The 22134-nt window shown below is 41.5% G+C and overlaps 1 protein-coding gene across 4 annotated transcripts in view; it reads right to left on the bottom strand.

Annotated features, from left to right (window-relative positions):
• Positions 1-4650: 4650 nt before the first annotated feature.
• Positions 4651-22134, bottom strand: part of USP46 (ubiquitin specific peptidase 46) — a 67719-nt gene continuing 50235 nt past the window's right edge. For 3 of the 4 annotated variants that reach the window (XM_024245670.3, XM_054553424.2, XM_054553425.2), the window contains exons 6-9: positions 14952-15035; positions 12309-12506; positions 9089-9167; positions 4651-8200 (exon numbers count right to left, since the gene is read on the bottom strand). In XM_024245670.3, coding sequence (XP_024101438.1) covers positions 8099-8200; positions 9089-9167; positions 12309-12506; positions 14952-15035 — 463 coding nt within the window. In that variant the 3' untranslated portion in view covers positions 4651-8098. 4 annotated transcript variants of the gene reach the window in all.

Here is a 22134-nt window from a genome sequence, read left to right as displayed (position 1 = left end):
TCTCACGTCTTCAGCATCATCTTTCATGCCTAGGAAATGTTAGGAAATGTTGTGGGGAATAAATAGAACAGTAGAGCCTAGTATCCCAGAACTACTTATGATTTAAGTAGCTAATATTATATACTTTCCATTGTTTTGCCAATTGGTCTCTCTCCCTTGGGGACTTGTGTGGAAAATGGCCCCTTCACCAACTACCACTCATCAGCACCCTACCCCAATACTATGTCCAACATCTGACTTAGGCAAACCAGGAAGCAAAGATCAGGACTGAACTAGGATCTCATGCCTCCTGATCCTTTGCTTTCCCATATGCTAGGGGGATTGCATAGGCTGGTGACCAACCCACACTGGAACCTGAACTCCATTGAATTGAATCTAAAATTCCATGGGAGAGTGAGGTCAGGGAAACAGCAGAAAGAGTAGAAAATGTGTAGGCTTCCTGTCAGCGAGGGACAAAGTGGGGTTTACCTAAGTCCCAGCTAACCTTGCAAAGCACACACACACAGGTGTTGGGCAGGTGTTGCGGCAAGACCCAAGGCTAGAAGCTAAGCAGTATTAGGAGTCTTAACCTTATTTCCCTCCTCTTACCCCCGAAACTCACAGCCCCTTATTCTTCTACATTATATACACATTTCCATCTGAGGGGAGGTTGTATGGTGAATTCATTCTTCTTAAACCTTCACAGACTCCTCAGATGACATAATCAGTTAAAAGACCAAGTCAATCAATAGCCATACAGGAAGAGGGTTTTCTCTCCATTCTACAGCCTTCACCCTTCTGCTGAAGTCTCATACATCTGTGAAAGGAAAAGAACATCTCGGGACCCCAAACTCACTTTACCAAAGGGAAAAGTTAAGCTTGGAAGTGGGTCACAGAACACTGTCTTTCCTTTCGTTCCTAAACAGATAGCTACAAGAGGCCATGTCTCCCCAGGTGGCCTTCCGGAGTATGGGACAAAAGGAGAGTACAAACCATCCCCACTGCCCACCGTAAGATAAATGCATATTTGACTTCTCCCCTATTCTATCTTTTGTAAAGTGCAGTTTTACTGAGCAGGGGACATACATAATCGACTATTCCTCTACCCATTCCTTGCCACGTGCAACATGTGGATTCAGTAAGTGTGAATCAAAGCCTCCTAAGAATGTGACCATACTCTCCCTCTTTTTTTTTTCCTTCCTCCTTTCTCCTCCTGCCTACTTTTCCCCTTTAAATACTGAAGCCCTCAAAATCCTCTTTGGAGAAAGTAGGGGCCATAGATCATACTGTGGCTTGTGTCTCTTTTCCCTGGTGTGTCTTCAACCTTGGCAAAATAACCTGTACATTGATTGAGACTTGGCTCAGTCCTTTGGTTTACATGTCAAAGCTGGCACATATGACATACCTAGCCTAGCAATTTATACTTAATATTTGTTCTGTGGGCTTTGGGGTAGCAGAGATAGAACAATATACTGAAGCCATTTCTCTTCAAAGAGTTTTCAAACAATTTATTTCACAGGAGAAGTGGAGAAGGCCAATCTTCTTCACACAAGTTTTATAACCCATTAAAACAGTATCTTTCTAATCCCCTCAGAGTGGAAAACAGGTAATTCTCAACTTGGAGACAAGCTCTAAAGTACAGAGCTATCACCTGCTGCAGGAGGTGTGAAGTCTCATTAGTTTCCTCACGTTTATTTTCCATTTTCTTAGCACAGAATGTTCTTTCCAGCAAGGTCCATTAGGAGAGACTGAAATATGAATACGACTGCACTGGATTCCAGAGGAGGGCTTGATCAAATACGTAGAAATAGTGGCTTCAATGATCAAATTATTTTGCTTCTAGTCAAGTCGGATACAAGTCTGAGTTTTCTTTTCAAAGCTCCCTTATGCTGAGAGGAAGTAAGAACAGAATCAGACTGCAATCTACAACACAAGTGCCTGAACTTCTTTTCCAAGAAGAGCTTCTGTAGAATTCCACACTGCCTTAAGCACAACCTCACTCTTTCTCTCACTCTTGGGAAAGAAAAAAGTGAAAGATGCATCCGTGTAATTGACAACCTGAGTACGATTCCCCCCGAGGTTGTTAATACATAGTTTATTATAATCATGTGGGAAGTAAGCACACAATTAGAAGTCTTTTCTATACAATCTAATGTCGTTTCTGACTCTGGTATCTCATAAGCAAAATGAAGCTATTTTTCCTTTGTAAGCTCCTAATGTCTTTTGTTCAAATCACTTTAAAACATAAAGGAACCTTAAAAAGCAAACAAAGGCTGATGCACCAATAAATCGCTTATGCCCTATCTTATTTTGGTAAGTCTAGATAGGCTCTAATTACTTGGTCATAATGTAAACAGATTGTTTAGAAATAACAGATATTTGATTCATAAAGCCCACTGTTGAGGCTTTCATGATACTGGCTCTTTTAACATCAGAAGAGGCAAAACGTGAAGTTCATTGCTGCAGCATAATCGATTTATACTTTGTTTTTCAAAATGTGTTGTCCCTGAGCTAGAAGGCAGGCTGGGAAGAGTGTGGGGCTCCCAGGAAAAAAGATGGGGTGGCTTCATCCAACAGTGCCATCTGCATAGTGAGGCTGCGGCTGAATACCAAACTGTGCTGAACTGCAAGGAGTTTCCCCCACACGTGTTATTTCCACAACTTAAATTTTAAATTTCTTTCTCACCCAGACTTGTCTTCTGAGACAAAAAACGAGTCCGTGAGAGGGACCCAATCTGTGTCACCTTTTTATCCTCCAGCTCCTATCACAATGCCTAGAATGCAATAGGTGCCAAATAAATGCCTAATTAAAAATCTCTCCACCTGGGGTATCTTCAGAAAAAGTCTACATGGGCTATCTTTAGTACTAATCCCACAACCAAAATTTTCCTTCAGTAAAAGAAAAATGACTGATACGGTTTGGCTCTGTGTCTCCACCCAAATCTCATGTTGAATTGTAATCCCCAGTGTTGGAGGTGGGGCCTGGTGGGAGATGACTGGATCATAGGTGGTTTAGCACCATCCCCCTAGTACTGCCTCATGACTGAGTTCTCACGAGATCTGGTTGTTTAAAAGTGTGTAACCCCAGCCAAGCAAGGTGGCTCTTGCCTGTAATCCCAGCACTTTTGGAGGCTGAGGCACCTGAAGTCAGGAGTTCCAGACCAGCCTGGCCAATGTGAGGAAATTTTGTATCTACTGAAAATACAAAAATTACCCGGGTATAGTGGCACATGCCGGTAGTCCCAGCTACTTGGGAGGCTGAGGCAGAAGAATCACTTGAACTCGGGAGGCAGAGGTTGCAGTGAGCTGAGATCGCATCACTGCACTCCAGCCTGGGTGACAGTGAGACTCCATCTTAAAGAAAAGAGAAAGAAAAGTGTGTAACCCCTCCCCCTTTGCTCTCTTCCTCTTGCTCCTGCCATGTAAGATGGGCTTGCTTTCCCTTTGCTTTCTGCTGTGATTGTAAGTTTCCTGAGGCCTCCCCCAAAACAGAAGCCTGTATAGCCCATAGAACCATGAGCCAATTAAACCTCTTTTCTTCAGAAATGGCTCAGGTATGTCTTTATAGCACTGCCAGAATGGACAAATACTACGACTTGGTAAATATTTTTATCTTCACGTAAACATAAGGGAATGGAAATGGAAGGCTTCATTTTTTTAGTAAAGGTATTTTAAGTATCAATAAAAAGAGAGGAAAGGAAATTTGAAGAAATGGGAAAACACATTCTCTAGAATTTGTGTCGCCTTGGTAGTGACAGGCCTATCCTATAAATCCCACGACAAAGTGAGGCCTAGGAAAGAAAAACACAGTCCCAAGAAGGTCTTCTCTGCCTTTGGCCTTCGTGGCAGACAGAAGTGACCTTCCCAACAGTCTCTGTTCCAGCTCAGTCAGGTTCAACTGCACTGCCCCGAGATGGACAGCAGCTGGGAGACTCAACACTTACTGGCACATTCCCTGCTCTTGGTCTATGAGGTTTTATTCCCATAATTGGGCCCAAGCATGTATTCAGATGACAATCTTCTGTCCACCCACAGATGCCCTGGGTGATTGACGGGGAAAAGCAGCCCTACCCGTGGTTACTGTAGGCTTCACTGAGGCCACATGGCATGGACCTGTGCCTGCCCTCCTTCTGGGGCAGGGAGTGGTGTGAACCCACCTGAGTATTTCTGAAGCTGGGGGTCCCCCATGGCTCAGAAACAGGACCATCAGGGACCAACCACACTCCTGCTCCTTCCTAGAAACCAGATGCTGGAAGCTGCCTCCTTATTTGGGGAATGGATCTTTCATTTCATAACTGGTTAAAAGGATTTTATATGCAAAGTCCCCAAAAAGAAATTCACTGTGATGCCTAGTTAACTATCCCTAAATTCTTTTCACTGATATTCTCAATTTGCTATTCTCCAGATACCATTTCCTGAATTAAATTCTGTTGCTCTTTTTCACTTAAAAAAAGTGATGAGTTATCTCCAGAACATTGATTTTTATCAACCTTGAAAGTAATACTGCCTTTATATATTATAATGATCAGAATGTTCTGTACATTTCCACTGCTTCAAAATTGTTTGTAATAATTATTTGGACATAAGACCTGCCACTGACTCACACTTTATAAAAAGGATTTTAAGTCCATGTGTGTAGCATTACCCGGATATAATTCTCTAGAAAGAGAATTCCCATTTTATTCATTTATTTATTTTTTGCAAACAATTTTAGAGGCAGGGTGTTAAACTGATTAAAATTTCACAAGATTGACATTATTGCTTAAAGTGCTTGAATTGGTTACATTTTAAAAAATTAAGGTACAGATTATTTTAAATAAAAACTACAATATTTTTAGCAACAAAATAATAGGAACGCCACACAAATACAGTAACTATTTTGGTTATACAGAAATGGAAGCCAAAAATAAATTAATGTAATACTGGAAAACAGAAATTTAATTAGGCAGAAAAGTAGGAAATAATTTTCCCTGACCCATGCCATTTACATGAGTTCATTACAATAGTGCTGATAAATGCCTTGACCATATAATAGCAAACAAGGGCAAAACATTTAGTGCACAATATTTTAATACACATGAATATACAAAGTTGATCAAAATGCAATGTTGAAAGATAAAATCCATCTGTAATAAAGCTACACTCCAATATCTAAAATAAGCCCTAAGCTCCAATTAGAACATAGATCATTATTAGGCATGCCCATGAAATTAAGGGTATCCATGAAAATAAATGCATAGGGACCATTTCTGACATTTTTTCCCTATTTTATCTTAAATCCAAAATATACCAGGCCATAAAACCAAATATGATTGACTCCCTATTCAAACTAATGCCCTGCTTGTGTTGTGCCTCACTCTCTTTAGACCAGTCCATTTCCTATGACCACAGAAGGGAAAATGCATCAACACAATAGGACCAGATGCCAGCATTTTACCAACATTTACTTTTAAACACATGATTTTTTAGCATGCTATGTCATAACCTAGAGGTTAAACTAGTAAGTAACCAATAAAGCAAATGTTCCTTCTGTTTTTTTTTTAAGTGTAAAACATTGTAACTTATTTTGTAACACCCAGCAGTTAAAAGAAATACAGCAGGCCTACTCTCTCCTGCAGATGACACACGAAATCCTTGGCCGTTGGAGGGAATACTGCAGAGGCTTTGGGCTATCGCTGACCTCAGAATGGTCTCATATCTCCCACATCATTTCCTGCTTTACACCATGAATGAGGGATGCATGTTACTGTCTTTACATAAAGAGACATGATTGGGAGAAACCTGCAGCTGCCCAGTGTTTGTTTCATTTATTGAGGAGGAAGAGGGAAAAAATTAGCAGATAGCTCTAAATTTTAAAAAGCTGATGGAGTGTTGCTGCAGAAGTGTGTTTTGGTCTTTTTCCAATCTTCTTTTCCTGCACCATACAAGTGTTTTAATGTCTTTGCAATATTTTCTTATACTTACCCTTTTTCATTCCAAAAATCTATCCATGAATGCTGAATTTTAACTGACTCTTTCTATTAAAAGGAATTACTTCGATTAAATCACTGGAAAAAACATTTTGCACAACCAAATAGAAAAGAAATATCCTGAACTTATGACTTAGCATTTAAACATTACTTCTACAGGCTTCCAATTGAAATATTTGTTCTAATAAATTATCTTCAAGAGGTGTTTCAAAGATAAATTTAATAACTTTTCTTATGAATCAGTTCCAAATATATTAGAGACCAATCATCATGTTCTTAAAACTTTGTAACTTGCAGTCAAATCTATGGATTCTATACAGTACAAACACTTCCCCACATCAATCACCTTCAGTTGGAAAGTGACTCTCCTTAAAAAGAGATCAAGACTCACCTTCCAGGTAGTGATTACTGTGTAAGTTTCATGGAGGAAAAAAAATATTTATAAATGTGAAATTGCCTCTAAACAAGGCAAGGTACATTTCCATCACTTGTAAAACAATAACATGAAGATCACCCTGTTTTGTCTTCTCCAGTGAAAAGTAAAACATTTCACTTCAAGCATAAACAAACGAAATGTTGGCATGCTTACTTAAGTTCTGAGCAATAAACAGTTCAAGATATTTCAAAGATAAGAAATCCAGTTTTCATCTAGATAAAGTGCTATCCTCTTCATTGTTGCAAAATGGCCACTAACATTTTCCATTTCAATTTTAGTTCACATTATGCCCAAAGTTTGCATGTTCATCAGCGGATGCATTAGTTAACAAAAATATGTTCACAGTTTATTATAGTGTATGGAAGTTAAGTGACTTCCAAAGGAAGCCAAGATCTATGACTCAAAAACCAGCTCAACGGCAAAACACCAAATGACCCTTTTAAAGGTACCAATATTCAAATGCTCTAATAAATACATATATAACAAAAGTGAAAAAAGTAACTATAGTGAGATGAGGTTCTTCCAAAAAAATTCTGACTTGTCAAGCATTCTAGGAGTCTGAGCCAAAGAAACAGCGCCATTTTGTTCATTCCTCCCCCGCCCACGGACACTTCCTTTGAGCCACCTCCATACCCAGCTAACTCTGGTATTCCCTCTAGGGAAGGTTCTGTATCAGCCCTGGGACTCGCCAGTGCCTCAGTAAACAGACGGACTATGTTAAAAAGTTAAGTTGTACAATGTGCTGATGGCTGAAAAGATGCAGTACCTTTGTTATTCCTGATAAGGAACAATGCTGTGCTGACTGGCTAAGGGGAGGTTTGCCAGCCCTGCAGCCATTGACTGCGACACATCAGCAGGATTGGAAAGATACCTTGAAAAGCTTAGCAGTGCCAGATACAGGATAAATACAACTCACAGGGCCTTACATAAGTGTCACTGAAAATAAACAACATAGAGTTATTTTCCTGAAACTTGGTTTTGGTAGAAAAGTACGAAAATAACTTTTCATTGTCCACAAAAACTTCCTCCCCTTGACTTTGCCTGCCCTGAGCCTTCTTAGCCCCTGGAATTCTAATGGCTAGGTCAGCACAGCCCAGTGCCAACGCCAGCCAACACCAGCCACCGTGGACAGCTTCTCTTCACCCTGTTTCATGACAAGGATGATTTTAGTATCGAGGTTACTCACTTTTCAACATTTTCACTTGCACAAACTTAAAGCTATACTTGCACCCCTAAAAGGTGAATATCTACCCAATTCTTCTGTCCTTGTATCAGAAGAGAGGCAGAGAAGCTGAAAATGGGTAGCAATGCTTCCAGGGACAAGTTAAAGGAATGCATTGTAAGAAGACCCTGGAAGCCATAGAAGTTTAGCAAACACCTAAAATAGACCATAGACATTCATAGGAAACGTCATTCTAATACAGCCAGACATAATGAATGGCATAGCTTTCACCCAGTCCTAAAATTAGCAACTGTTATTCATCTAAATCAGACTACAATCTGATTGCAGTTAACTCTATGTCAGACTGAAATAAAACCAAGAGTAGTGCTGCATGTAAAAACACAAAAGGAGAGAGTCTAACACAGCCAGACCACTGAGACTCAGAGTGACACCATTAGTGGGCCGCTGGGGAAGAAGAAAGACTGCAGAGAAACCAGGTAATCGTGCTTTGAACATTTTCCCCCACTTGAATTAGTTCCACAGTTCTTTCAGTTACTCTCTTGACTGATAGAATAAAATATATCCAGATTCTGAATTTTTTGATATATCTGACGTCAGGCCATAGAATTCTTCAATAGCTTGAGCATCTATTTTCTGCAATAAAGGAGAAAGAAAACAACACAATTACTTAACATGATTCCTGGGGACAGGAAATAAAAACGAATAGAATATATATTAAAATGCAAGGAACACAATTTGTTATGAAATCATGATTAGGAACTTTCAATAGCAAATGGAGAATTCCACAGACTTGGCTAAAGGACATCATCACATAAATTGTACATCTCTGGGAAAGAAGGCAACTCCTTCATGCATTAGCAACCCTGTGTGGGCACACTCTTTGAAGAACAGGCCAAGACATCTCCCAAATGGTAAACTGATGGGTCCTGGAAATAGCCTTAAGTCTTTTCAGCCACCAGAGTTCATCTCTTTTGGTGTTATTCCACTAAAACTGCTACCCTAGTGGGTTAAAATAGATCATGTCTTTGAGTGTAGAATTCATTCCAGCTAGTATTCTTTTATAACAAAATCAATACATAGAATGTATTGATGTAATATAAAGATTTCCAGATCCAACAGACTGAATAAAATATTTTAAACAATAATCAATACAAGAAAAATATGTTATAATAATTTTAATAGAACTTTGAAGTCTATTGTTTGCCCTGTATCAGAGGGGGCTTTAGTCATGATAGGAAACAAGACTTACACTGAAGTATGATTTACGGTGGCACAGATAGAGAGATCCCATGTCTATGGCTGAACCGTGGAGAACACAGCGTCAGTGAGTCCATGATTACACCCCTTCTCCCTTTCCATGGAGCATGGGGATTAGCAGAATTTGGTTTTGAACACAAGTTTAAGTTGTTTTCAAATTACATTATGGGGAAACAGGCCTATTTTAGAAAATGTCTGTACATACACATTCTCCGAAATACTACTGATGCTCTATGACTACTGGAGAATAATCTGCAAACCAACCTCTACAATGTCATCATCAAACAAAAGCCAGAAGCCATGACTTTTCACAATAGTGATATAATGCCCACGATTAGGACCACTGGAAAAGAACAAATAAAAGACAGTTAGCAAGTTAACATTTATCTCTTTATAAAACTCTACTTAGCACTTTATAAGCAGTGATTCTCTGGGAAAAAAACTATATCATCAGCACAAATAACTTGGCATATAGCTCATGTCTATGTTCACAACACCATGCTGGACACAGGGGAATACAAAAGTGTGCAGAAGAGATGTCTCCTAAGGACTCATAATCCAGCAGCAAAAACAGACATTCAAATTCAGCAAATATTAACAAAAAATTACTCTCTACGTATTCTGTGCCAGGCCCTATTCTAGCTGTCAGGGGAAGAAGCAGTGAACAAAACAAAGACCTCACTTACTTGGGACTTGGAGTAGGGGCTAGATTGGCAATACACAAACTAAACTTATAAATGTATGTCAAGTGGTGAGAAGTGTCATGGGGAAGGATGAAGCAGGGTAACGGGATATGAATAATGGGAGAAGGTAATATTTGATGGAAAGTGAAGGGAGGCCACTTTGATAATGTGAGTAGAAGGAAACTTCCCTGAAGGAAATGGCAGGGGTAGGGGTAGGGGTGGGGGTCAGGGCATGGGGAGAAGCCATGTGACTCTGGGATGGAAGTTTCAGAAATAAGGAATAGCAAGTGCAAAGGCCTGGGGTGGGCGAGTAGCACTTGGTGTGTTCAGGAAGAGCAGAGAGGCCAAAGGAGGCCAGAGCAGCAGAGTGAGTGAGGAGGGGAAGACCAGAGGGGGCTGAGGGGCAGGCGTAGTAGGAGGAATCACAGGTAAGATTTTAGGCTTTGCTTCGAGCAAGCCAGGAAGAAATAGGGAATTTTAAGGAGTTGTATGATCTATGCTTTAGAAAGACATTAATATACCAATATGCATAGTAACAAGTGTTAAAAAGCCGTATACTATGCTATATAGAAAAAAGCAGAAAGGACAACTAAGCAGCTGTTACTATGTAGTTAGGTTAGATTTGCACAAGTGAGGAGATTTTAATCCTAAACCTAAAACTGTTTTTTAATGCACGTTAAAGTTGAAAAAGCCAAACTTCCCCCTTTGTTTACCCTCTTTCAATACAAGATGATGTCAATGATCTGTTCCTGCCCTTTCTCCAGCCTCCTCCAGCTACTGTCTCCCTTTCCCTCTGAGCTCCAACCCATCGGGCTCCTCTCACATGCTGCCCCCTTCATATTATGGGCCTTTGGATTGCTGTAAACTCTGCCAGAGATAATCTTCCCCCAACTGCATTCTATTTAGCCCTCTGCTCAAATGTCACCTCCCCAGATAAATCTCTGCTGACCACCTCATCTGAAGATGTATCTCCCATCACTGACTCATCTCCCTGTTTATTCCTGATAGCACTGATCAAAATCATAAATTATCTTGCAGTGGTTTGTTTTTGGGGGTAGCAGGGTGGTGTGTTTATTTGTTTATTACCAGTCTTTCCAGATAGATTACAAGCTTTGTGAGGGCAGGGTCCCTGTGCTGTGTGTCTTTTCGTTACTCTATTTTCAGATCCTGGCATGGAATCCAGAATATATGAGCTTAAAAAAAAACTTGCAGCAGAAATCAGTGCATGAGGTTATGCACCTGCTGCAACTGTGGGCCAGGAGGTCCTGGCATGGAAGGGAAGGCAGGCCCAGCTCGCTAACCTCAAAGCTTTCCAGTGCTACCTGGAAGCCACCCAATCTGCATGCATAGGCCAGCCCTGCTCCACATAGGAGAACAATGCTACTTCTGTGGGGAGGAGTTTGAAGAATCCTAGTTAGTGGCATGCATGACTTGGCACCAACTGAGCTCTGCTACCAGGGCTCTTCTGACCTTGTGCTCACATTACAGAAACTGACCTTAGAGAACCCAACCTCCTGCTGGACATCCAGTTCCCTCACCTGGGTCTCTGCCAGTCCTCCCAAGGATCTGAATTGGGCACCCACAGAGACCCACACTGAAAGTCCTGTACCCTGTGCAAGGGGCCCTCCTGTCCACACCACCCCTGCCACCCACTTTAGCCACAATGCCCACCAGGTCCCAGGCTCTGCCTGCCCTAAGATCTTCCCCAACCTTGCACCAATGTGAGGCCTCATCCAGTGCTCAAGGCTGGGTTCCAGATCACTGGAACCTTGTGTTCTTCAAAAGAATAACAGCTGTTCTTTAGGGAGAACACCACAAAACTGGCATATAACTAGCCAATAAATATCATTTTACTGAGAATACAAGAAAATAGCCAGTGACTTAAAGTTAATACACACAGGATAAAATATGGGGTGCTTCAGATGTGAAGTTACAGTTTCTGATGCCATCTACCCTAGTACACAATTAAAAATACATCAACCTATTCCTCTGCGTGGCAATGGTAGTCTCCTGGTAATGGTGTATTCACTATAATCCGATCTTAGCAGATGGAGGAGAAAGGCTCTTGCTCTATGACATGCCCCAATCTAAAACCTATGAGGGCAGGGGGAAAGCTGTGCCTACTCCCAAGACAGAACATAAACCTGTCCCAACTGAGCAAAGAATAACAAACAGGTGAATTTTCAAGATACTTTTCTTCTCTTATACCAAATTATGGAATAAAAAATATCTGCTCAAAGGAATTTTGGCAAAATGCTTTGCCTCTCCATATCTAGAGGCCTTCTCGCTCTTATCTTTTTTCTGATTGTATACTTATTACAGAATGTTGGGGAAAGACCAAAAATAACAAAGAATTTTTTTAAGAATATATTTTTAATCACTCAAAGTGCCAAAAAATTATTAAATTTGATCCATTGCTTCTAGTCTTTATTTACACATCTTAAAATACTTTTGAGATCATACTATAAATGCAACTTGGCTTTTTAAAAATTAAAATCATAGCATAGACATTTATTTCTCCATGTTATTTCAAATTCTTCATAACCATCGTTTTCATGCAATGGAGATTTATTAAGTTATTTCTCTCATGATAGAACATTTAGATTATCATTATTGGAATGCTCTTTATTTTATGTGTCTGCAGGCATGTTTATATATTTTTTGTGATGATCAGTAAGAGTTTGGCAAAGATCCCAAAAGTACTGAGTGCCACGGCCCAGGAAAGGTGCAGCTGGGTATACTTCAGCAAAGTGGCAACCCTTACACTTACCCTGTATACCTGCTTCCGGTCTTGCCCTTACCTGCCACAGTGAACGACCACGGCAACCAGGTCATACATGCGGTCCAGGTTCACTGCATCACTGGAGGTGTTGAAGAGCCGGAGTTCCAGAGGAAAGACCACACGGTAAGACAGCTTGGTGTATCTGTGCAGCTGCTCCATGTACTTGAACCGCTTTAGGTGCAGGGCCAAGATCATGGGCAGCTTTTTTACCCTCATCCTAAGAAACCATGAAATAGAAAATCAGTTGTACCCAACACCTATTAAGGGAAGAGAATACACTGTCATCTGCACAAACAGAACAGTAGGTTCTATCCAACTTCAAACCAGCAAACAACCAAACAGTTTGCAAGGATAAAAGTATGCTGGCTTATATAGAGCTGACTTATCCTACATCCCTGGCTCCCAGCAGGAGAAATGTACAACAGTGTGTGTCTGTTTGTTGAAAGGAGACGTTCCAGAATTTTTGTACAAATAAAAATAGGCTGTGCAATTGTTCTCCATCACTGCCCTGTGCCTTCCAGAGAGAAATGATATTTGGACAATCTACTCCCTGAGATGATGGAGAGGAGGGTTGAGAGCTTTTGAGAACAGGAAACTGGGAAGAGGACAAGGTAGACGGTGCTGACTGCTGGACTTACAGGTTCTGAGGACTGGCAGGAGGATGGATGCTTCTGACATACACTCTTGGGCATCAGGACATCAAGCGTGCCAGGCTCACTCTCATTCTGACCCTCGTGATCTTGGGCAAGTCACTTCCCTTCTCTAGCTCTCAGTTTCCTTATTTATAAAATGCAGGGGTTGGCTTAGGGCTACATTTCACAAACTGGGCTCAGGAGAGCCCTGGAGATGTTAACAGATGTGGTGTTTCTGTGGCTAGGTAAGTTTGGATGATGCTACTTTCTGCTTTGAAGATCCTATGTATACATTACCAGACTGAAGATTTTGAGAAATCCTGCAGTAAAGGAATTGTTCTGTCGTTTGATGTTGGACTTCCCAAACTTATATAAACATAGAAAAGTTTTTTTACTAGGTAACCATTAACATTCCTCAGTAAAAAGTCACAAAGGCAACAGTTTATGCAGAGTACACTGCTAGAATAGAGAGTCTTCCAGTTACCTTCCAGCCCCCCATTCCATGAATGTACTGAATTAAGTGTAAATGCCATTTAGTTTGTGTACATTTTTAATGCATAGTATGTGAAAAGGACAAATTTTAGAAGAATAGTTTTAAGGAATCTATTAAGGAAAAGCCCTGTTCATACAAATAAGCAAGTAAAACAACAGTAGAGAAATAAGAAGTATGGGGAACTCCATGTTTTATGGGAACACATGACACTGTAACATATAAACCCCCCAGGGCTGAACAAAAAATGTCTTAATGCCACAAAGGAAGACCCAAGGCCAGCCTTAGGCAGACTGAGGTTATAAGGATGGGGGACAAACATGAGTGACCTTCTTTACTAACAAAAGATATCTACCTGCCTCCTTGAGGCCTGCCTGCTACAGTGACTAACCATCTGTAAGTTTTGCAGCAAAGAAAAGTGTACATGTTTGGAGTGAACGCCTGGGAAGGCTGGGCAGAGAAATGATCTTAACCTCAGGTCTAGACCCCTGATGGTTTTAGACAGCAGTATTGAGCATCTGCCAGCTGCCTTGAATACTCCAGAACCACTGACAAGATAGATTTAACTCACAGGAAGCCTTCGCAGGATGACTGAAATGGCAACTTTCCTGGCTTCTAGGAGCAGATTAATGGGGGACAACTGGTTATTCCAGATTTTCCAAGAACTGTAACCGTCTAGTGTGCGGAAAAGGTGGTGCAATAACTTTCTAACTTTCTTATCACCTGTTTTTCTTTTTTCTTTTTTTGATACAGAGTCTCACTCTGTCACCCAGGCTGGAGTGCAGTAGTACAATCTCAGCTCACTGTAACCTCTGCAGCCTGGGCTTAAGTGATTCTCCTGCCTCAGCCTCCTGAGTAGGTGGGATTATAGGCACCTGCCACCACGCCCAGCTAATTTTTGTATTTTTAGTAGAGACGGGGTTTCACCATGTTGGCCAGGCTGGTCTCAAACTCCTGACCTCAAATGATCGGCCTGTCTCGGCCTCCCAAAATGCTGGGATTATAGGTGTGTGCCACTGTGCCCAGCCTCTAATCACCTATTCTTATAACTGATGTGTTAATAATTTCCTCATGAGTCCTTATGAAATGATATATATTTTTTAAACCTCTGTCTCTAAATAAGAGGTCCTAATGTTTAAGCAATACAAACAAAAATAATATTGGGTGCCTACTATGTGTTATATACTCTGCTAAGTACTTTATATAATTTACCTTTAATCTCAAGAGAATAGTGATTATATTTAATCATTACTTGTTTAGCATAATATCTGGCACATGGCAGGGCTCAACAAATATTTGCTGAATGACTGAAAGAATAAACAAATAAGTAAACAATCGGACAGACAACTCTCCAAGTTGTTCTCTCCAAGGTCGGTGTTCTTATCCCAGTTTCACTGGTGAGGAGGGTAACTGACTTCCCCAAGGCTCCACGGCTACAAGCCCAGGTAGCTGAGATTGATTCAAAGCCAACCCTGCTGGGCCCCACAGTTGGGATCCTTCTCACCACACAAAGATAACCCTGAGCTAAATCTTTACCTACCTTTTCTGGGCTTCTTGTTTGCTGCAGCATGTTTCACAATAATATTTTTGTTCACTACACAGTGTTTCTGTGTTGCTGAAGTCTCTGTAGAGGAAAATATTTCCATCGTTAAAAAATGTCCAAATCTACTTGGTATACCATGTTTTAAATCCCTCAATTAACCTGTAGGGTAATTTTTAAGTAAAAATGGAAGAAGAAGTAATCAGAAAAAAATCCTACTTAAGACTAGGATGGTAGAGAAACTTCAGGATGAAAAACAAAAATAAGAAGACTGGGTGCCATTATGGTGGTAGACATGTTCTTTTCATCAAATCATGAATTTACCATGAGAGATTCAAATATAGTTTTATTTAATGGGATACAGGCAGATATAAATTAGGGTTTCCAACTGGATTTAGAAAAAAAAACTCACGATTTAATGGAGAATACCTATAAGCTAGAAATTAAAATCATAATAGAAAAGTACTGTTGAGTAAAAGTTCACCATAAACACTAAAACTTAGATCCAGAAAGCAAATCACATAATATGCAAGGTGACATTATTGTGTAGTTAATGAAAAATAGTATTTCTCTGGTAGTCCATATTTTCAAAGAGCATGAAAGTAAAGATAATGACATTTAAACCATATACAAAACTGCCCTCTTAGTGAACTAAAGAAATCCTGAATTAATCAGATGACCACCTCCCACCAACCCCTGCTCCCCACTGCTCCCCCACCAGAGGATATGAACTTTTGCCTGCCCTTTGGAGAACAAAAGCCATTGTGTTTGTCATATGTGTATCTGCCTTATCATGAGGTTCTACTCTGCTACTTACGGTTTTTATTTTTTAAATGTCATGGTTTTTCATTCTTTTCCAGCCATCGAGATTCTACTTAACATTTCTGTGGTACTGCTTCAAAGGCTGAAAAGAACATCTGGACTAATACCCTACAGTTTTGAAAAATTCTGGGGCATTTCCTTGTTCATAGTGTCCTAGTACCATAATGGCCAGATTTTATTAAACAGAAAATGTTATTTAAAATGTGTTAAATGATTCTACCACTTACACAGAACACATCAAAAGAAAACATGGATTCTTTCATTCATTAAGTCCCCAAATGTTTCCTGCCAGTTCTCTGGGCTAGGTTCTGGGGATCCACAGAGAATAACTGCCCTCATACAGCTCACACTTTAACAGAGACGCATGCAAATGAACCACTGACAACATGAAATGATCAGTGCAGCTTCAACAGAAAGCATTACTTGATTCCCCTGCTGAAACCCTCCAGCAGTTTCCAGTGCACTTATCCACCCTGCCTCCTTCTCTCTGCTCCAGCCACACTGGCCCTGGGATATCCTCTTCTCATCTTAGGGTGTTTGCAGGTGCTATTTTCTCAGCACTGAGAGCTTCTTCCCAGAGGCTTCCATGGCTGGCTAACCCGGTTGTTCAGCACTCAACCTAAACATCCCCTCTTTGAAGAAAACGTCTCTGGCCACTTTGTCCAAGCCTATCCAGCTCCAGCCCCAGCCCCTATCACATTGCTGTCTTATTTCTTCCCAGCATCTGAAACCATTCTTCTGTTCATTTGATTACTTGCCTCCCCTCTATGTGGGCAGTGCACTTGTCATTCCTATATCCCCAGCACGACACACAATGGAATGCATTAATATTTGTTGGTTGAATGAATGAACCAACCAAGACAGAAGCAGGTGTAAAGTCCAGGAGAAAGCACAGAGAAAGAGGGAAAGTGTGCCAGGTGAACAAGTGAATAAGAGTCAATGACTCCAGAGAGAGAACACTGCAGTGCAGAGGCCTGGAAGTAGGGAACAGCAGCAGTGGCGTATTAGTCTGTTCTCATGCTGCTAATAAAGACACACCTGAGACTGGGTAATTTATAAAGAAAAAGAGGTTTAATGAACTCACAGTTTCACATAGCTGGGGAGGCCTCACAATCATGGCAGAAGGCAAAGGAGGAGCAAAGTCATGTCTTACATGGCAGGAGAAAAGAGACAGCAGATGCAGGGAAACTCCCATTTATAAAACCATCAGATCTTGTGAGACTCATTCACTACCACGAGAACAGTATGGGAAAAACTGCTCCCATGATTCAATTATCTCCGCCCGGCCCCACCTTTAACACGTGGGAATTATTACAATTCAATGAGATTTGGATGCAGACACAGCCAAACCATATCAGGGAGCAAGTCACACAGCCTGGAATATGCTACCAAGAAGCCAGCATGAACCCTAACTAACAGTCTCAACAAAGAAAAGACATAATCAGGTACTGCTTTTTAGAAATTCCACTTTTGACAGCATGGCAGAGGGGGGATTGGAGACGGATGAAAGGCAAGAAAGCCATTAGAATGCAAATGTACTAAACTTTCAGATTTCAAGTACATGGTGCATAAAACAAACTCATACTTAGCTGAATGAATACTTCAATTGAGTAAGTGCTGTGGAATCTTGTTTTGGCTGCATGGGATTGACTGGAGTGGAACGGGGAGCCAGAGGCAGGGAAGTGAGTATGGGTGTGATGGAGCCTCATATCCTCCCAATGTCTACTGCAGAGAAGCTGTACTACCAAGCTAAAGGGTCACAATAGCCAAAGAAAGGCCAGCAATAAGGAATCATTCATTCCTACTCATTCTTATTTTCCCCAAAAAGTTATTTGATTTGTAGACCCAGACAGGTGGAAATATAGCAGAAGTTAATACCTAATGTAAAGACCCATTTTACAAAGAAGCTTGCTGACAGAGTAATGCTCTTAGGGCACCCATGAGTTGAGAATTAGAAAATGAAGGTAAGTTAGGAGAAGGCGAGGACCCCAGCAGGCGAGACCTCTGCTGAGGCAGAGCAGCTGTCAGTTAATGTTCTATACCTATTGGAACAAAAGTGGGCAACAATGGTATAGGAAACTCTTCAATGAGAAAGACAAGAGGGGCACTTGCTCTTTCCAACACTTGGGATAAACTACCAAAGCACGGAGCAGAGGTTGGGAGAAAAACACAAAATTCTTTGTATTGCTTTAAAAAGAGGCAGAGCAGCAATAAAACATTACTTAAAAATACACTTTGGGGCTTGATATAGTTTGGATCTGTGTCCCCACTCAAATCTCATATTCAATTGTAGTCCCCGATGTTGGAGGTAGGACCTGGTGGAAGGTAACTGGATCATGGGGGCAGAATTCTCATGAATGGTTTAGCACCATCATGGTGCTGTCCTCGCCATACATCGTGGAGAGTTCTTGTAAGATCTGGCCGTTTAAAAGTGTTTAGCCCCTCCTCCAACCCCTGGCTTCTGTTCCAGTTATGTGATGCGTCTGCTCCCCCTTCACCTTCTGCCATAATTGTAAGTTTCCTGAGGCTTCCCCAGAAGCCAAGCAGATGCCAGCACCAAGCTTGCTGTACAGCTTGCAGAACAATGAGCCAATTAAACCTCTTTTCTTTATAAATTACCCAATCTCAGGTTTTTATTTATAGCAATGTGGGAATAGACTAATACAGGGCTGGTCCAAAAGTAGTGAGTTATCTCAATTAATGGTTCACAGTCAGTTATAGATCAAACTCCTTGTTCTACTTTTTCCCTCGTTCTCAGGAAGGAAGGAAGGAAAGAGGGAAGGAAGGAGAGAAAGAGAAGAAAACACACTTTGGGAACAAATCTAATAAGAAATGCACACTTTTACAAAAAAGGCACTAAAGCCTTATGCAACTATTTTAAAAATTCAAAAAATGGAGAAAGACTGTTTTTGGATGGGAAAGCTATCATTTTTTGTAAACACAGCTATCGTGTCCAAGTTAATATCTATCTTTGATACATTTTCAATTAAAATCTTTTTCACTCACCACAATAATTCAAACTTGATATTAAAAATCCTCCAGCAATGCTTCCCGATAATTTCCATGTCATGATCCACACAGAAATACTACATGAGAAAGAAACTAGGATATACTGATGAGGCTGCTCCTATGGCTGGCCATGGGGCTCTGGCACGGCCAGGCCCTCCCAGCCTCCCAGGAGCCGAGGAGATGAATACATCTAATCCATTTTCCCTGGCTCACCAGTTGGGAAGCTTTGTTCTAGAATCTAGTGCAGTGGTTCTCCTCCTGCCCTCCTGGCTGCTCATTAGAATCATCTGAGAGCTTTAAAAACAATCCCAATGCCCAATCCCACACCCCTCCACCTGCCACTCTCCCTCCATTCAATTATATCAGAATCTCTCCAGGTGGAACCCAGGTATTGTTGTTCTTAAATCTTCCCGGGTGATTCCAATGTGCTGCCAGGGCAGAGAGCCATTGCTCCAATGCTTCCCAATAACCTGGGGATCTCGTCGGCACTGGGAGAATGGGAATTTAAAATGAGAGGAAGACAGAGGAAAGAGAAGGTGGTGGTTTTAGAGCACTGAGCATTTGGAGGAGTAAGGGGAGATTCTGGGAAGGACTCATGGGGAGGGTCTAAGGCGCTCAAGTGGAAGACAAAAATAACCAAAAAGGCCATGCAAGGATAATTAAGATAAACTTCACATAGTTTAAGTTTTTGCCTGAGGCCACCCCTGAACTTTTCACAAGGAAAAAACATCTTTCTTTCTCAGTATTAGCCTATGACACAAATAGCTTACTCTGCCTAAGACACAGCACTGAGGTTTGAAATATTAGAATTATAACTCAGCTACCATACAAACTTAACAGCTTCTCCAGACCTGTATGCTGAATTCAAACACTATTTATATCATTTCTCTGGAACAAAAGTTCAGTCACCAACTAAAAACCTTCTGGAAGAAGGTGGCAGAGATCTTAGATTCAAATCCCACCATTTTAGCTTAATTTTTTATTTTTTAAAGTTATCAAAATGAAAGAAACATATCAGAAGAGATATGCAGACATAACATTAGAGAAGAAAATTCATAATTCTAGTTTAAAAAACAAATCGTCAAAAATGTAATCCACATTAAACCAGGAAAGGGGCCAAGCAAGAACCCACCCTTCCCTTATCTTTTGTCTGAGAGACAGAGAAAGCTAACGACTCCACTGGCATTATTTGCTCCCTGCATCTTTCTCCCGCATGTCCTTCTCCCATCGCAGAACTCTGAGTGGTGAGTGGCAACACCTGGCAGGCTTCTCTTTCTGCTGTGGAGGTGACATCTCACACTCATGTTAGGGCAGGTATAGCCGAGTTGGTCAAGGTCTAGATTAGGTGTGATGTAAAACAGGGGATGGGGAGGCACTTCAGAGATATCATCCTGCACAGTGCAATAAGACAGAGTCGAATATGTTTAAAAGGCATTCAGAGGCTACTTCATACTCACCCACCCTAGCCTGAACATTTCCAAGTGCCTCTAGCCTGCCTTCACCAGGTATGGATGACCAACATACACATTTCTCCAGGAAAAAAAAAAATTATGGAAACCTAAACCTCAATTCTATTTGTTATAACAAGGTTTCCCAAAGGTTGAAATTATCACCAATCACTTAACACTTTACCTGGCTGATCTCAAATCTACAGCCACTGCCACCTGCCCTTTTGAACAGTTCAAGTAATTCCTGGAAAAGAGGGAAAGCAGCCAACCTCCCTAACTCCAAATTCTCACCAAGGACAGGAATGGGCATATAATGGCTTTCTCCCATTCCCTCATCAGCAACTAATGGTGGTACACCCTTAACGTTTTCCACAAACCCAAAGAATGGGCTTAGAGTCACAAAGAACAGTGGAAACAAGACTTTTAATGGCGGTCTGGCAATATTGGATGTCTGGTTACGCAGGCACACCAGGGGCAGGTACAGTAGGTAATTTCAGTAGGTAATTTATCTCCTAGCATGCAAGTCCCTCCCCCAGTTCCTCACTGGTTGAATACTATGGGGTTACAATCTTCCCGGACATTGCCTAAGTTTCATTATTCCCTCATAAGGTCATACCCCAGTCCCCTTCCCTGCTTAAGTTTCAATTTCCCAATAACAAAACTTTCTTCCCTTTTATGTGCTGACCCCTCCTCTACATCCTGTTCACTTATCGTGACTTTCTAGGTGCATGAGCCATGCAGTTTGTCACATCCACAGGCTGGCTGACAGTACTTAGATTTATTACGCCTTGAAAACAAACCATTTAAAATGTTCTCTCACAGAGGGAAAAATGATTTCATGGGCCAGACCTAGGGCCTCCACTGCACCATGCAGCCTCAGGACATGGCATCCTACATCCCAGCCACTCCAGCTCCAGCTATGGCTAAAAGGCACCAAGGTACAGCTTGGGCTGTTGCTTCAGAGGGTGCAAGCCCCAAGCCTTGGCAGCTTCCATGTGGTGTTGGGCCTGCGGGTGTGCAGAAGGCAAAAGCTGAAGTTTGGGAGCCTCCACCTAGATTTCAGAGAATGTATGGAAATGTCTGGCTTTCCAGACAGAAGTCTGCTGCAGGGGCGGAGCCCTCATGGAGAGCCTCTACTAGGGCAGTGCGGAGGGGAAATATGGGGTTGAAACTCCCAAACAGAGTCCCCACTGGGGCACTGCCTAGTGGAGCTGTGAGAGGAAGGCCACTGCCCTTCAGACCCCAGAATGGTAGATCCACCAACAGCCCACCCTGTCCACCTGGAAAAGCTACAGGCACTCAATGCCAGCCTGTGAAAGCAGCTACAAGGGCTGTACCCTCCAGAGCCACAAGGGTGAAGCTGCTTGAGGCCTTGGGAGCCCACCACTTGTGTCAGTGTGCCCCGGATGTGAGACATGGAGTCAAAGGAGATTATTTTGGAGCTTTAAGATTTAATAACTGCCCTGCTGGGTCTCAGACCTGCATTGGGCCTGTAGCCCCTTTGTTTTGGTCAATTTCTCCCATTTGGAATGAGAGCACTTACTCAATGCCTGTACCTCCCATTGTATCTTGGAAGTAGCGAACTTGTTTTTTATTTTACAAGCTCAGAGACAGAAAGAACTTGCTTTGTCTCCAATGAGACTTTGGCCTTGGACTTTTGAGTTAATGCTGGAATGAGTTAAGACTTTGGGGGACTGCTGGGAAGACATGATTGGTTTTGAAATGTGAGAAGGACATGAGATTTGGGAGGGAACAGAGGAGGAATAACATGGTTTGGCTCTGTGTCCCCAACCAAATCTCATGTTGAATTGTAATCTCCAATGTTGGGGGAGGTATCTGGTAGGAAGTGACTGGATCATGAGGGCAGATTTCCCCCTTGCTGTTCTCAAGATAGTGAGTTCTCA

Source organism: Pongo abelii, chromosome 3 (assembly GCF_028885655.2).
Source record: "Pongo abelii isolate AG06213 chromosome 3, NHGRI_mPonAbe1-v2.0_pri, whole genome shotgun sequence".
In the NCBI taxonomy this organism is placed as follows: domain Eukaryota; kingdom Metazoa; phylum Chordata; class Mammalia; order Primates; family Hominidae; genus Pongo; species Pongo abelii.
Note: the sequence above shows the minus strand (reverse complement) of the source record. Positions and strands in the feature narration are given on the sequence as shown.